This window comes from Pelobates fuscus, chromosome 12 (genome assembly GCF_036172605.1).
Source record: "Pelobates fuscus isolate aPelFus1 chromosome 12, aPelFus1.pri, whole genome shotgun sequence".
NCBI classification, from domain to species: domain Eukaryota; kingdom Metazoa; phylum Chordata; class Amphibia; order Anura; family Pelobatidae; genus Pelobates; species Pelobates fuscus.
In genome coordinates, this window is record NC_086328.1 from 138878398 (window position 1) to 138895283 (window position 16886).

Below are 16886 nucleotides of genomic sequence, written 5' to 3' on the forward strand. Positions count from 1 at the left end.
GGTCCCCCCCGGCCGGTAATGGACTGTTCCGCAAGGTGTGCGCGCGTTGGCGTGGAGATGGACGCCGGGTGCAGCCTAGTGTGGAGGGTCCCGCGAGCGGCGGCCGCTGATTGGCTGCCGCTGGGATCCCTGAGCGCTGATTGGCCGGCTCCGGCCGCTGCTTAGAGCTGGTCCCAGATCAAGCTTGGTAGAACCGCAGCGGGGATGCTCTGACAGAGGAGACGGCCAGAGACAGCCGGGGAGAAAAGAGACAGCCGGGGGAGCAAAGAGACAGCCGGGGGAGCAAAGAGACAGCCAGAGACAGCCGGGGGAGCAAAGAGACATCCAGCGCTAGAGACAGACTGACACTCAGCCAGGACATCATAACCAACTGGATGTAATACCCAGAGAGACTGCCAGCACTGCAGGAGAGAAGAGACAGTCACTGAATACCCAGTGATCAGCCTGTGAGAGACAGCATGTGAGGAACCTGCCAGGCAGAGACAGCTGGGTGAGACCTGGGCTATATGTAACTGTCTAATAATCACTGACTGTCTAATAATCACTGACTGTCTCTCTGTTATATGTAACTGTCTAATAATCACTGACTGTCTAATAATCACTGACTGTCTCTCTGTTATATGTAACTGTCTAATAATCACTGACTGTCTAATAATCACTGACTATCTCTCTGTTATATGTAACTGTCTAATAATCACTGACTGTCTAATAATCACTGACTGTCTCTCTGTTATATGTAACTGTCTAATAATCACTGACTGTCTAATAATCACTGACTGTCTCTCTGTTATATGTAACTGTCTAATAATCACTGACTGTCTCTGTTACCAGTAACTGTCTAATAATCACTGACTGTCTCTGTTACCAGTAACTGTCTAATAATCACTGACTGTCTAATAATCACTGACTATCTCTCTGTTATATGTAACTGGCTAATAATCACGGTCTCTCTGTTATATGTAACTGTCTAATAATCACTGACTGTCTAATAATCACTGACTGTCTCTCTGTTACATGTAACTGTCTAATAATCACTGACTGTCTAATAATCACTGACTGTCTCTCTGTTACATGTAACTGTCTAATAATCACTGACTGTCTAATAATCACTGACAATATCTCTGTTATATGTAACTGTCTAATAATCACTGACTGTCTAATAATCACTGACTATCTCTCTGTTATATGAAACTGTCTAATAATCACTGACTGTCTCTGTTACCAGTAACTGTCTAATAATCACTGACTATCTCTCTGTTATATGTAACTGTCTAACAATCACTGACTATCTCTCTGTTATATGTAACTGTCTAATAATCACTGACTGTCTCTCTGTTATATGTAACTGTCTAATAATCACTGACTGTCTCTCTGCTATATGTAACTGTCTAATAATCACTGACTGTCTCTGTTACCAGTAACTGTCTAATAATCACTGACTGTCTAATAATCACTGACTATCTCTCTGTTATATGTAACTGTCTAATTATCACTGACTGTCTCTCTGTTACCAGTAACTGTCTAATAATCACTGACTGTCTCTCTGTTACCAGTAACTGTCTAATAATCACTGACTGTCTCTCTGTTATATGTAACTGTCTAATAATCACTGACTGTCTCTCTGTTATATGTAACTGTCTAATAATCACTGACTGTCTCTCTGTTATATGTAACTGTCTAATAATCACTGACTGTCTCTCTGTTATATGTAACTGTCTAATAATCACTGACTGTCTCTCTGTTATATGTAACTGTCTAATAATCACTGACTGTCTCTCTGTTATATGTAACTCTCTAATAATCACTGACTATCTCTCTGTTATATGTAACTGTCTAATAATCACTGACTGACTGTCTCTCTGTTACCAGTAACTGTCTAATAATCACTGACTGTCTCTCTGTTATATGTAACTGTCTAATAATCACTGACTGTCTCTCTGTTATATGTAACTGTCTAATAATCACTGACTGTCTCTCTGTTATATGTAACTGTCTAATAATCACTGACTGTCTCTCTGTTATATGTAACTGTCTAATAATCACTGACTGTCTCTCTGTTATATGTAACTGTCTAATAATCACTGACTATCCCTCTGTTATATGTAACTGTCTAATAATCACTGACTGACTGTCTCTCTGTTACCAGTAACTGTCTAATAATCACTGACTGTCTCTCTGTTACCAGTAACTGTCTTATAATCACTGACTGTCTCTCTATTATATGTAACTGTCTAATAATCACTGACTGTCTCTCTGTTACCAGTAACTGTCTAATAATCACTGACTGTCTCTCTGTTACCAGTAACTGCCTTATAATCACTGACTGTCTCTCTGTTACCAGTAACTGTCTAATAATCACTGACTGTCTCTCTGTTACCAGTAACTGTCTAATAATCACTGACTGTCTGTCTCTCTGTTACATGTAACGGTCTAATAATCACTGACTGTCTGTTACCAGTAACTGGCTAATAATCACGGTCTCTCTGTTACATGTAACTGTCTAATAATCACTGACTGTCTATACCAGTAACTGTCTAAAAATCAGTCTCTCTGTTACCAGTAACTGTCTAAAAATCAGTCTCTCTGTTACCAGTAACTGTCTAATAATCACTGTCTCTCTGTTACCAGTAACTGTCTAATAATCACCGTCTCTCTGTTACCAGTAACTGTCTAATAATCACCGTCTCTCTGTTACCAGTAACTGTCTAATAATCACTGTCTCTCTGTTACCAGTAACTGTCTAATAATCACTGACTGTCTCTCTGTTACATGTAACTGTCTAATAATCACTGACTGTCTCTCTCTATTATATGTAACTGTCTAATAATCACTGACTGTCTGACTCCAGGGCACTCTGCTAGCAATATGGCTGGCTGAGCATGATGGGAGCTGCAGTCCACATCAGCTGGTGTGCAGAGATTGCTGATTGGAATGTTGTTTGATGATGGAGTGTTATTGTGATACAATGTATTTATTGGAGCTGGGATAGGTTAGCTGTCTGATCTCTCTGTTATGTCTGGGGGTGGGGGGTATCCTGTGCACATCTCCCTACAAGGTGTGTGCTCACTCAGTGTGTCTGGAGTGTGTCCTTCATAGCAATGTTTATACACAGAATGCTGGGGGATGTCTCTCTCTCTGTCTGTCTCTCTCGTTCTATATTTCCTATTTAATGACTAGTGCAGCTTGTCTTTGGATTGTCTGTCAGGGGATGTTGTTTTATCACCCTGTAATGGGGGTCGTCCATGTGATGCTGGGGGAATGGGTTGTCAGAAAGGAAAGGTTTGGTATACTCCAAATACCATAATGTCACAGCATCATGGCAGCTGGACATAAAATCTTTGTAGTATTTGTTTTGGTTTGATCTTACAATACTGACATTCATTGCTGAGTTACAAAGTATACGTCATAAATTAGGTCAAATGACAGCTGTAGGATTCATCAGTAGAAAAACCATTGCCATTATCACACGTTTTAATGTAAAAATAGACAATAATAATAAAAAGGGCTACTTCTCATAGGGTGCTGGCAGCCAGGAGTCCGTTATAGATGGACAATGCATCTCCTGTGCTTTAGAACAGGGGTCCTCAAACTACGCCCCCCGCCCCAGATGTTGCTGAACTACAACTCCCATGATTCTTTGAATTACATAGCCAGATAATCATGGGTGTTGTAATTCAGCAACATCTGGGGGGCCGGAGTTTAAAGACCCCAGCTTTACAATGAGGGGATTTTGGTAGTTTATATGTAAAGGACAAAACCCGTCAGAGAAACTACTAAAGCCAAGTAAATCTGATGGTCTTAGTCGGTTTTATCTTTATTTGGTTTTTAAATAAAAAAAAATGTCTGAATACAGGCCAATATTTAGGAAAAGTGTTTATAGGACTTGCGCCTGATACAAGCTTTCCTTTGATGGGGTACAGGTGTCTCTGAGATGTGTATCGTGTATATTGAGGATGGCTGTTTCACTTGTTATGTTGGTTTATATAAAGCTGTATTATTGTGCTGACCGGTCTAACAATTGCCATTGAAGTGCCAGGCTACTATGTCTTCTGGTGATGGGAATTATACCCCCCAAAACGGAGGATATTGGTGGCATAACCCTACAATAAATACTTGTATACAAATCCCATTACTGTTTGGTATAATTCTGGAATATTTGAATATGTGGTTATTGTATTGGGAAGATCTATATTGCAAGGGAAAAATACAGAGATTTGTTAACTAAACACTGAATTTTCATAAATTGCAAAATGTAAACTGCAAAAATATTCCTGAGTTGTAGAGTTTTTCTAAATTGCACAATTTTTATATAAATTCACTACAATGTGGTGTTTAGTTAAAAAAAAAAAAAACCTGTGTAATTAAAAACATTAAATTAAATAACATTCTATATTTGTATATGTTATTAGACATGTTCTTTAATCTGTATAGATAATAAATCCCCTATATTCCTTTTTTAATTAATAAAAATGCAATGAAACTTACCTTTATTCCAAAACCGGCTCCGTACAGCAACCCAATCCGCCATCCTGATTACGTTTGTCCAATCAAATACTTCTGACAGAGAACCTTTGAGGACACAGCACTTGCCAAACAACCACAGTTACCCATCAACCCAATGCTTCTGTTTGCTAAGCATTGAATCTAATACTTCTCCTATAGAATCACTGGATGAACCCAGGAGACGGAATTCAATACTTTATATTCTGAATGTCCGATTCTCTTATTGAGTCTATTTATTTCGGAAGTTCCTAGTAGTTGTTTGAATGCCAGCCACTGTTAGCGCAAGCTTTGCGATATGTAAAGTGTGACGTTGTTTTTATTTGCCATGCTGCAGGGGCTGTATCTATGCTTCTAATAAACCGTGCAGTCTGTCAGTTGTCAAAAATACAAAGTGAATTTAAGGTTTTATGCCAAAATAGTCAAGTTTTGTGTTATAGAGTCAGTAGTGTTATAGGCAGATTTAGTTTGAATGACTGACTGGCAGGAAATAAACCTGCAATAGATTTGTGTGGGCATATATCGCCTGTTAATGGGCAGCTCTATGGTAAAAGTTGGAGTACATACAATTTATATGGTTTAGGGTCAATGTTACTATTTGATTCACTAATCGCTACCCTCCAGTATTACTACAGGGAGAATTGGCATAGTCACTTATACAGTAAGTGAACAGACAGGTAGGAATATCATGATCGTTCGCTAAATTACAGAATCAGTCTCTGAACATCGAATTATACTGAATACTGAGAGCAGCATTGCACAATGTAGTCTCACATAGCCGATGTGAAAATAAACCAGAGACCAACTATACTTACAGCTTGATTATTCTAGCTTGAATTTTGCAATTGTGTATTAAATTTGCTACAATACAGTGTTTAGTAAATTAAACCCCAGTGTAAGATTTCTTCTAATATGACTATTGTACGTTAAAGTGTGAAATCCACATTGAATTCCTGAGAATTCACACTTTAGTACATGTTCCCTGTGTTTGCTCATTGCAAATCACTTCACTTCAATTAACAGTCTTTCACGTTTTCCCTTAACAGCCAGCCCCTTTGGTTCATGTGCTCTGACATTGAGGGAGTCCTTCCTCTGGCCCCACTCTGATACCCGGTGATGGTGTCAGCAGGATGCCCTGGCTGCCACTGAAGAAGATTCGCAGGCAGTTTAAGCTGCTGCTGGTGTTGGTCCTTCTTACGTCAGCCGTCTGGGTCACTTACCTGCACATCAGCCTCGCAAGGCAGGGTAAAACGCTGCGTCTACCCTTTGGGTACTATAGAGGTAACATATCTTGCCGCTTTGTGTGATTGCAACATGACCTCCTTACATTTTGCTAGGGGTTCTTGCATGTAAAGAACACTCAAAGATTTCAAAGTTCATTTCAAATCTAAGTTCAGAATAGTCAAATTGAATAAAGTCTCTAAGTCAGCTATGCTGTGAGTTTGGCTACTCTGGACTATAATGTAAAATCCACTTTGCATGTGATGTACGGATTAAACACTGTATCGCTGAGTCAAAGCTTCAATTTAAAGAATTTTAAAGAAGAACTGATTCCTTATCCCTATATTAAAACATATGTATTCGTGAAGTGTGAAAAATAAAAGTAATTGTAGATCTTACCCCCCCTAGTCCTATGTTCAGTACACAGAGATTAGTCCCCTGTCAATCATAGTTGTAAACTCCGCCCTATGTACCTGTCAGTCAGTGCTATAAACTCCGCCCTATGTACCTGTCAGTTAGTGCAATAAACTCCGCCCTATGTACCTGACAGTCAGTGCTATAAACTCCGCCCTATGTACCTGTCAGTTAGTGCAATAAACTCCGCCCTATGTACCTGACAGTCAGTGCTATAAACTCCGCCCTATGTACCTGTCAGTTAGTGCAATAAACTCCGCCCTATGTACCTGTCAGTCAGTGTTATAAACTCCGCCCTATGTACCTGTCAGTCAGTGCTATAAACTCCGCCCTATGTACCTGTCAGTTAGTGCTATAAACTCCGCCCTATGTACCTGTCAGTTAGTGCAATAAACTCCGCCCTATGTACCTGTCAGTCAGTGTTATAAACTCCGCCCTATGTACCTGTCAGTCAGTGCTATAAACTCCGCCCTATGTACCTGTCAGTTAGTGCTATAAACTCCGCCCTATGTACCTGTCAGTCAGTGCTATAAACTCCGCCCTATGTACCTGTCAGTTAGTGCAATAAACTCCGCCCTATGTACCTGACAGTCAGTGCTATAAACTCCGCCCTATGTACCTGTCAGTTAGTGCAATAAACTCCGCCCTATGTACCTGTCAGTCAGTGTTATAAACTCCGCCCTATGTACCTGTCAGTCAGTGCTATAAACTCCGCCCTATGTACCTGTCAGTTAGTGCTATAAACTCCGCCCTATGTACCTGTCAGTTAGTGCAATAAACTCCGCCCTATGTACCTGTCAGTCAGTGTTATAAACTCCGCCCTATGTACCTGTCAGTCAGTGCTATAAACTCCGCCCTATGTACCTGTCAGTTAGTGCTATAAACTCCGCCCTATGTACCTGTCAGTCAGTGCTATAAACTCCGCCCTATGTACCTGTCAGTCAGTGCTATAAACTCCGCCCCATGTACCTGTCAGTTAGTGCTATAAACTCCGCCCTATGTACCTGTCAGTTAGTGCAATAAACTCCGCCCTATGTACCTGTCAGTCAGTGTTATAAACTCCGCCCTATGTACCTGTCAGTCAGTGCTATAAACTCCGCCCTATGTACCTGTCAGTTAGTGCTATAAACTCCGCCCTATGTACCTGTCAGTCAGTGCTATAAACTCCGCCCCATGTACCTGTCAGTTAGTGCTATAAACTCCGCCCTATGTACCTGTCAGTCAGTGCTATAAACTCCGCCCTATGTACCTGTCAGTCAGTGCTATAAACTCCGCCCTATGTACCTGTCAGTCAGTGCTATAAACTCCGCCCTATGTACCTGTCAGTCAGTGCTATAAACTCCGCCCTATGTACCTGTCAGTCAGTGCTATAAACTCCGCCCTATGTACCTGACAGTCAGTGCTATAAACTCCGCCCTATGTACCTGTCAATCATTGTTGTAAATTCTGTCCTACGTACCTGTCAGTCAGTGCTATAAACTCCGCCCTATGTACCTGTCAATCATTGTTGTAAATTCTGTCCTACGTACCTGTCAGTCAGTGCTATAAACTCCGCCCTATGTACCTGTCCGTCAGTGCAATAAACTCCGCCCTATGTACCTGTCAGTCAGTGCTATAAACTCCGCCCTATGTACCTGTCAGTCAGTGCTATAAACTCCGCCCTATGTACCTGTCAATCATTGTTGTAAATTCTGTCCTACGTACCTGTCAGTCAGTGCTATAAACTCCGCCCTATGTACCTGTCAGTCAGTGCAATAAACTCCGCCCTATGTACCTGTCAGTCAGTGCAATAAACTCCGCCCTATGTACCTGTCAGTCAGTGCTATAAAGAGCACACAGAGAATAGAAGAATAAAACACGATTTTTCCTCTTTGCAAAGGTTGCATTGAACTTGCCTTATCTGAACTGGATTATGATGTAATTTGCCACATTTTTCAAATAGATTTAAAAGAAAACGACGTATCTCATGAAAAGTGTTTTCCTGAATGGTATAAATCCCAAAGAAGTGCCTGTTCCTGTTTAGGGTTTTGTAAGTGAGCGATGCTCGGTGCAGTATGATCTATCATGTAACAGAGCGGCACGGAATATCCTATTAAATACTGGATAGAAAGAGTCTGTGTGCATGCCACATTTATCTATGATGTTCGGCTTATCCTGACAAAGAACCCATTGTTCTAAAGGGGTTTGAAATATTGATTTGTTTGTTTTCCCCTAAAGCAACACTCCAAGCACCATAACCACTACAGCACACTGTTAGGAAAGCTGTGCTGCCCTTCTTATGTAAGCAGTTAAACTGTTTAAGAATAGTTTTACTTTTTACCTGAGGCCCACTGGGACCACGCATCCATCTTTATGATTAACATTGAATTAATGTAAGTAAATGGCAAACAATGAGAATGTGTGAGAATTCAATCATTGAAGCAACATTAGACACAAGACCAAAAAGAGATGTTTTAGGCTTGAATTGACAAAAACCTTTTTAATGTATTGTGGCGATAATGCATAATAATGATTTAAAATATGAAAATGCTACACAGGATGTGCCTGCCCTGCTCCTTTCACTCCCAGCCAGCCGATCACAACAGAGAGAGGGGCATTGTCTCAGAACTAATCACTGCTGATGTAGTTACACATCCTTCACACTGAGGGCTAAACCACCAGTGCTTTGAAAACACCCCAATGTCAGACCCTCAGTATGAAGGCACTGGAACCAACATTAGTTGTGGGTTGTACTTAGTCTGCACAAAATCTTACTCTCTCCCCCCCCCACTCCCCTCCCTCCCTTTCCTCGGTTGAAGCAAGACTGGTAAATATGCCTATTTGGCCTTACTACCGAGTGTCCACATATAATGTCACAAATGTTGAAATAAAATGAAAGGTCGTGCCGGGAGACGGGTACAAAAGAGCTCTTTGTATGGTAGCCTAGGCAAACAGCACAGTCTGTTCTGATTCTTGGAGCGCCCCTTTAAATAGGAAGTGCCATGAAGTTATGGACTACACAAGCTTGTTCTAAAATCTACTTTTGGAGGTCTCCTGGCTTTGCCTCTTCCATCTCCACCCTACTCTGTGAGTCAGGCACAGTTATTCCATTTGGCAAATAACTGCTGGAGGGAGGCGGGAAGCTGTGGGATCCCCTCGCTGACGGCAGGGTGTGTACCAGTGTGAACATTCAGTCGCCTCTCCAGAAATCACTGGGGTCATCAGCCTTAGCATTTTATATTGGGTCTGGAATCTGTTCTGCAGATGGAAAGTTATAAGGCGGTAAATCCCTTGCAGTTTATAGAACTAGGTCAACAGAACAGGGAAACAATCATTTTAGCACCAATTAGGGTAGAACTGCATCACATTGCACCTTGCAAGAAATCAGGGGTGACTAAAAGGTAAATGACTACTTCCTCCATGTTAGCATGGCAAAGCATCTTGGGAGTTGCAGTTCTGGCAATCTCTGCAATAGAAGGTAGTGTTTAGCGTAATCGGGAATTCGATTTGCCATAGCCGATATATTATTACCTGGAATATCTGTGACCGGATTCTGTTTTCATTTGTCTGTGAATAGAGTGTAACAGAATTCCGCCTTGCAGTCCTCATGATTCCGAACTAGAATCCGACTCCTCTGCTAAGTCAGAGTGGTCACAGAATGGCCAGCCTAGCTTTTCTAGAGTAGTACAACGAATGGCTCATTCTAGATAACTGGATGTTTATTTGCTGCTTTTGTGATGGTATTTGGACGTAGTGGTATACCGGTCAGGGCTACCTTCTAAAACCTCTCATTTGTTAACACTGACTAGTCTAGAGCTTCTGGTTTAAGTTTCCACTGCTGGGAGCTGAGGGGCATGGGATGAAAGACACCCATTCAGAGCAGTCTCTATTTAGTCTGTGCACGCTCACACTTTCTCGGAGTGCCAGGAAGAGACCGCCTATTTGTTTATGCTGCTTCATTAACCCTTTACCTGCTGGCCTAATTAGAATTTCCACTTTTGAAACACGCAGACATCCATTCAAAATTCTAGTCATTGTCTATTTACAATACGGTATATTTTAACATGAAATCAGACGTGACCTGTTGAATATCACCATTTTAATAATTCCTTGGCAGATATATGCAGCTCTTTAACCCTTTATTAATTCTTTCTTGACAAGAGATGAACATTACATTTTAAATTTGACTCCCTTAAGAAATCCGCTGTGCTCAGTAATCACTCTAACATTTCAGGCATTCTTGCCACAAGTCTTTGTAGTTAGATTGTACCCACATCTAAAATAGGAATCCAGAATGGTACTGTTTCTTTGTGGGAAAATAGGAAAAAGTTGCTATTAAGTGTTGTAACATCATTAGCTAAATAAGTATATGTAGCGGAGTGAATCCACAGTCAGCGCTGAAAAGTAAGGCAATATCCCAAATCCCCCAGTAACCGGACGAAACACAGTTCTGGGAGTCAACTGAGGTCTTTATTCACAGCTTCCAGTATTTATGCAAGTCCCCATGCAAGGGGTTTCCTTACTGACATAGCAGGGGTAATACAGTAAGGGACTACATGAGGGACTTAACATTTGGAGCAGTCCCACTGAAATATACCGTTACGTGGATTATCCCTCCGTGCAGCAGAACCGGCAATTCACATGAAAATCTATAACTTCAATAATATTCACTTTATTTGCACGAACGGACGTTCGGTAGATAGCTGGGGTCTGAGTACACATTTCGTGAGAGTATTGCTCAGATCCCAGCTAAAACGACCGAACGGCGCACGAAATACACTTTACTAAAATCGTCTGAAAGTACCGAACACCGATGGGGAACCACAATAGGGAAAGACTGGAGCTCCCGAACGGCCTGGAAGTACAGCGATGTTCGTGCCGTCGAGTAGCTGTTTTCAGTTCCAGGCACTCGACGACAAAACACCGCTGGGGAGACAAAGGATCCAAGATGGCCGACCGCCGCGTGGTCGGTAGTCGAACGACGGCCACCTAGGAAAGCACTTAACTACCGATTGCAACAATGTTGCAATCTGTTAATTGGTGCCACATGACCCTCAGAGTGTGGGCTTGGGTTCGGTACTTATTTTGTTTCACGAACAGCCGGTAAAGTTGCTGTTCGTGAAACAACCATGTAAATGCTAGCGGCTTTCGGCTGGTAGCATACGAATACTATAGGATACAGGCAATCATACAATTCAATACAGAAAGCAAATTACATTTAAACACAATATGGCAGCAGTGCATAGGACAACCTTTACAAACACAGTTCTATAGTCTGAAGTGGCTAGGTTTGCCACAGTATATTTACACTATCCTGAATTCATTCACTAAACCCTGAATTGTAGCTAACTGAAATCCATATTGCAAAATTTAGGAAAAAATAACTACTGAAGATTTCAGTTCACAACAATTCAGTGTTCAGTGAATAAACACCCCGGTTCTCTGAATAAATGTTATAAATGTATCTAATTTATCTTAATCTAATGCACACATGATACACATGCACACATAATAATACAAAAATTCACAAAATGTGCACTGTAAACCTTCCAAGGATCCCTGTCTGATTTAACCAGTATGGCTGTACTGTGCTAAGCCCAACACTTTGTCCTATTATCCCCATATTGGTGGACCCTAATACCATTTCAGCATGGCAGATACCAGCTACCAGCATTACTTTCTGCTAAAACACTGCCGAGAGGTTCTCCTTGGGCGAATGCCTTACTAAAGCCTTTCCTGTGTGAAGGTGTAATCAACTCACAGGCTCCAATGACACATTTCTTTTTGCTCTAATCCAATGTTTTAACAAGCAGCGGTATCCAGTCTCCGCAAACGCTATACATTTGACGATATGAATTGTTTATTTTATTAGTAATTTTTATGAATTGGTTTCTCCATCTTGCCTCCTCACTAGATGGGGAGAAACTTGAGGGGACTGATCCTGCCCGCAGACCTGGAGGGGGGCATGCCTCTCCCCCGCACACGCAGGCAGGGGATTCTAGTGAAGAGCTTCCAACGGTGAGTGTAGGAGGATAAAGAATGGAAAGCATGCTCAATGTGGTTGGGAACGAGGGCTCCAAACGTGTTCTTTACAATATTTGTTTCCCCAGGTGGACGGCATAATTTGGAGAAAAGGTCACAAGTGGCCCTCCAGTATGAAGCAGGACAACCTTACAGATTCACCATTGCCCTGGGAAGAAAAGGTTAAGGAACATTTTAAAATGTCAGCATTAATTTCAGCATAGAAACCGAGCTGTCGAAATGGATCATTTTAATTGTCTCAAACCTGTTTGCTCACATGGTCACTGGGCAGTAACTGAGGAAGACAGAATATGGTATCAATGCCTGACACCTCAGTTGCTGCTACCACAGGCTAGAAAGAGAGCAGACATGAAGAGGCACAGATCTCATGGCCCCTATGGACAGGCTAATTACATACCCTGTTATTATTACAGTGTATAATCTTTCTTCCCTCATGTAGAAGCATGATATTGCAGCGTTATCTCGTTGCTTTCATGGTGGTTTAATACCCATGATTTTTCTTGTATGGTTTTATTTTCTGTCGGCAAATCTCAGAATGTTCTGCTCCCATGTTTCTGGATTTTGCCATGTTCGTAGCCTTGTTGTCTTCTGTGTATATTTTGTTTCACAAATATCTTCACTTTGTTGCAGTACAAGGGCAAAGTCAATCTTCATGTGTTTGAGGACTGGTGCGGAGGATCTGTGAAACACCTGAAAACCAATTTACACTTTCCGCTCTACCCTCATGTGAGTATTGGACTTTCAATGCAAACTGGAATTCCTGCCTTCACCTTACTGACCACATCTGTACAACTCCACAGATTCGCACGACTGTTACCAAGCTGGCCGTTTCACCCAAGTGGAAAAATTACGGGCTGAGGCTATTTGGCTACATCCACCCGTATAAGGATGGTGAGTGTAGGTTGGACTCTCCCCTGGAGAGTTTAGTACCCTGCTGGGCAGGCTTCACACTCTAAATAATAACAAATTACATTTCACAAAAACAAAGATAAAGGAAGGAGATATATCTTTATATTATGTGACTGAATGTTGTGTTAAATTGCTGGAAAATTGTCCAGCTTTGCCAATGGTGAGACTGGAAAAGTTAAATTTTTTCCGTTTCTTTTATTTTTTTAATACAAAAAAACGAAGTTAAAAAAAGATCAATGTAGACAAGATTGATGGGGAAAGAGAGATACAAATTTATACAGATCGATGGGGCAAGAGAGAAATAATTTGTAGAGAAATAGGAGGTTTGAGTGAGCACTAAATAGCATTAAAAATTAAAGAAAGGAATAGACCGGAAACGCAAAACCCTTTAGGAGGAAGGGATGGATATGATGTATATCACACAGTGCATGCAATTACGTAGCTTTTATTACTGTAAGGGAAAGTGTTTAGGGGGGGAAATATATCTATTTTATTTAAGCTTTGCAAGACGCACGGCAATAAACACATTTCAAAGTTACAAAATCCAAAGAGTCAATCAGAATTCTATTATGTCTATTAAATAATTAATATTAATGTTTGTTTAATATTGCGAAAAAGCCTTTCTATAAAAAATCATTTGAAAAGAAAAAGGTTGGGAGATGTATTAAATAGCAAATTGCGGTACAATCTAAGCTCGAGTTGTCTGGTAAGAAAAACACTGACCTGGAAGAGTTTATCCTATAGTATTGTATGAATAAGCCTCTTGGTATTTGTAGCGGAGAGGTAGTATAATCCACAAGGTCTTTGCTGGTAAACAGGAAAAGCAGGTAATAATCCACATAGGCAGGTACAGCATACAATAATCCCGGTAGCGTTATAAGAATCCTTCCCTCCCAAGAACTAGACGAAACATAGGCTGGGAGTCAACTGAGGTCTTTATTCACAGGTCACAGTATTTATGGGATTCCCCATGCAAGGGGTTTCCCTACAGACATTCCAGGGGTTGTACAGTAGGGGACTACATCGGAAACTGAACAACCTGGGCATTTCTCCCATCAGGCACCGCTGCACGAGAGGGATACTCCCACTAGAATTTACAGTTATGTGGATTATCCCCTCGTGCAGCAGAACCAATATTCTATATGAAAATGTATAACTTTTACAATATTCGTTAGATTGGAACGAATGGACGTTCGGTAGATAGCTGGTGTCTGAGCGCACATTTCGTGAAAGTGCCGCTCAGATCCCAGCTTAAATAACCGAACGCCGCACGAAATACACATTATTTCTAAGTTACCTTCAAACTACCGATTGACCATAGAGGAACACATTACCGAAGGACCGGGGCTCCCAAATGGCTTGGAAGTCCAGCGGTATTCGTGCCGTCGAGTAGCCGATTTTAGTTCCAGGCGCTCGACGACCAAATACCGCTGGGCTAACAAAGGATCCAAGATGGCTGACCGCCGCGTGGTCGGTAGTCGAACGGCGGCCACCCTGAATCCTCTTAATTACCGATTGCAACAATGTTGCAATCCTTAATGGGAGCCACACGACCTCCTGTGTGTGGTCTCCATTCGGTAGTTTGTTCGTTTCATATGTGTATACCACTTTAAAGAACCAAGCATATGTGTGTTATGTGTATATGGTTCAGGTGAACGATAGCATTAGTATGCTGACGGCATGAAAACCGCCAGCATTCATGCAATTGTTTCACGAACAGTGAATTTCAACACTATTCGTGAAACAATTGCATGAATGCTGGCGGTTTTCATGCCGTCAGCATACTAATGCTATCGTTCACCTGAACCATATACACATAACACACATATGCTTGGTTCTTTAAAGTGGTATACACATATGCAATAACAGGATATATACATAAAGGACAATATACAGTGGCTGTGTTTGCCACAGTATTTTTTTTTTCCCAGAGATTAGTGTATTGGAATCATCAATATACGGATTGGTTTTTCTATTTGCTGTGATCGTATAGGATAAATTGAGATTATAGTTTGTGAATTGACTCATGGCGAGCAAGGCCCAGTGAAATCTTAAAATTGGTTTGACATCTACAAGTAATGTAGGTAATTAGGTCACCTTCTGGAGGATACCCATTCACATACATCATACATTGTGATGGTGACATTGGTAGCAAATATACAGATTAAAATATATACTCCATCCTCCCAAACTGGTGCCATGGTGAATGTCGTGATTACACGTTTTCATGTGGGGTTTCAGCATAGTGTGTGCTAGCAATGTGTAGAGATGGAACATTTTGTCTAAAAAGCATCAGTATTGCATTTTTCCGTGACCGCTTCACTTTATTCCAATTCTGGGAACGAGCACTGTTTTAAGTAAGATGATCAATATGGGTGTGCATGTGTGAGTGTGTGTGTTTGGTATAGGGAATCTATAGACAGACTACACACTAGGGGGAACGTTGCATACACAAACATGCAGTTTGGAATCTTACCAGGCGATTTAAAGGGACACCCCAGACTCCTAAAGCACCTCATAGTGTTCTCTTTATTTTATTAATTTTGCAAAAGAAATTGGCACGTTTATAAATGAATCTCATTACACCCCCTGGCTGTCAGACACCCGGTTCTTCCTGGTTATTTAACTCAGTGGAGCTAAACCCAAGAGGCAGCAATTGCCCAGAGAACCTGCCCTGCAAAGACTTCTCATTGAGCTGCATTGGGAAGTCTGTGATTGGACAGCCACAGATAGTCTGGGCGGGGTTAGAAGGGGAGGGCTTGTAAGGGCTTCAGACAAGAGATCTGTAGGTTTTGAAGGCAGTTTTAGATTTACCCCAATGTAAAAATGCAGCATCAATGTTTTCACTGGGGTAAATCTACTAAACATTTTTTTTTTGTACCTTTAATATTATCAGTCTTTAACAAACAAATATGGATATTTAGACACACCACATTGCCATAATATATTTAGGTTTATCACTGCCTCAAACATCCCAAATATAGGCTGGTCCTACGCTAATCTTAATGTGGGAGATAATTAGTCTAGCTGAAAAATGTACTGCATGAACTGCTCTTGAGGCTGGCATCAAATTTTGTTTTCCAGTATTCATACCTGATGGGGAACCTGTAAGTGGATGGGTGATGGCAATCAACACGAGATCTGGTCAAATACACAAAAAGAATCTGGATTATACCCAGAACATATATGTTTGTTAACCACATTACTGGTGTGAAGAGTAACATTTAGGCACACACACAAACACAAACACATACAGTTTCAAATCTTACAAAACTGAGAAAATGAGAGAAAATACTGCATATTAATTGAAGAAATGAAATGTATCCTATAACATAAAAAACAACACCTCTGGGTTATGTGCTAAACATTCATGGCTCGCCACATCAAGACAGTAAAAATGTTTAGTGAAGCCACAATAAGAATGTTTATAGTGTGGTCAAAGACTTGGCAAGGGTACAAACACACACCGGGCAATGCATCTGCAAAATAGAATTGCTGACCATAATTGCAACAAAGTGTACAAATAAAGCCATACTGAAGGTACACGCATTTATCAAGCCACACACATCTGAACAAATGGTCAGCAACGCCTTTTGTTTTTAGGGATTTGATGAATACAAGGATATGCCAGGAGAGCACTTTTATTCTTCTTTTATTGGTTTTCTGCATTGAAGTCCCAATGTGATTATTATCAACCTGGTAGATGTTTTTTCACCTATAGTGCAGCATGCCATGACTCGTAAAGTTTGCAAGGCACAGATCTCATGATTGCATTATAATGTAGAACTCCCAGTGTAAAGCAATTCTGTATAATTTTCGTT

At 41.0% G+C, this 16886-nt stretch overlaps 1 protein-coding gene across 2 annotated transcripts in view; it reads left to right on the top strand.

Moving 5' to 3' along the window:
* The first annotated feature begins 230 nt into the window (after positions 1-230).
* B4GALNT4 (beta-1,4-N-acetyl-galactosaminyltransferase 4) overlaps positions 231-16886 on the top strand; it is a 60769-nt gene continuing 44113 nt past the window's right edge. Inside the window, exons 1-6 of one of the 2 annotated variants that reach the window (XM_063438581.1) lie at positions 231-490; positions 5547-5781; positions 12029-12132; positions 12225-12317; positions 12787-12882; positions 12957-13047. In XM_063438581.1, the coding sequence (XP_063294651.1) occupies positions 5631-5781; positions 12029-12132; positions 12225-12317; positions 12787-12882; positions 12957-13047 (535 nt within the window). In that variant the 5' untranslated portion in view covers positions 231-490; positions 5547-5630. Of the gene's footprint in view, positions 491-2854; positions 2909-5546; positions 5782-12028; positions 12133-12224; positions 12318-12786; positions 12883-12956; positions 13048-16886 lie in introns of those variants that run through there. The other variant, XM_063438582.1, reaches the window with a different exon arrangement.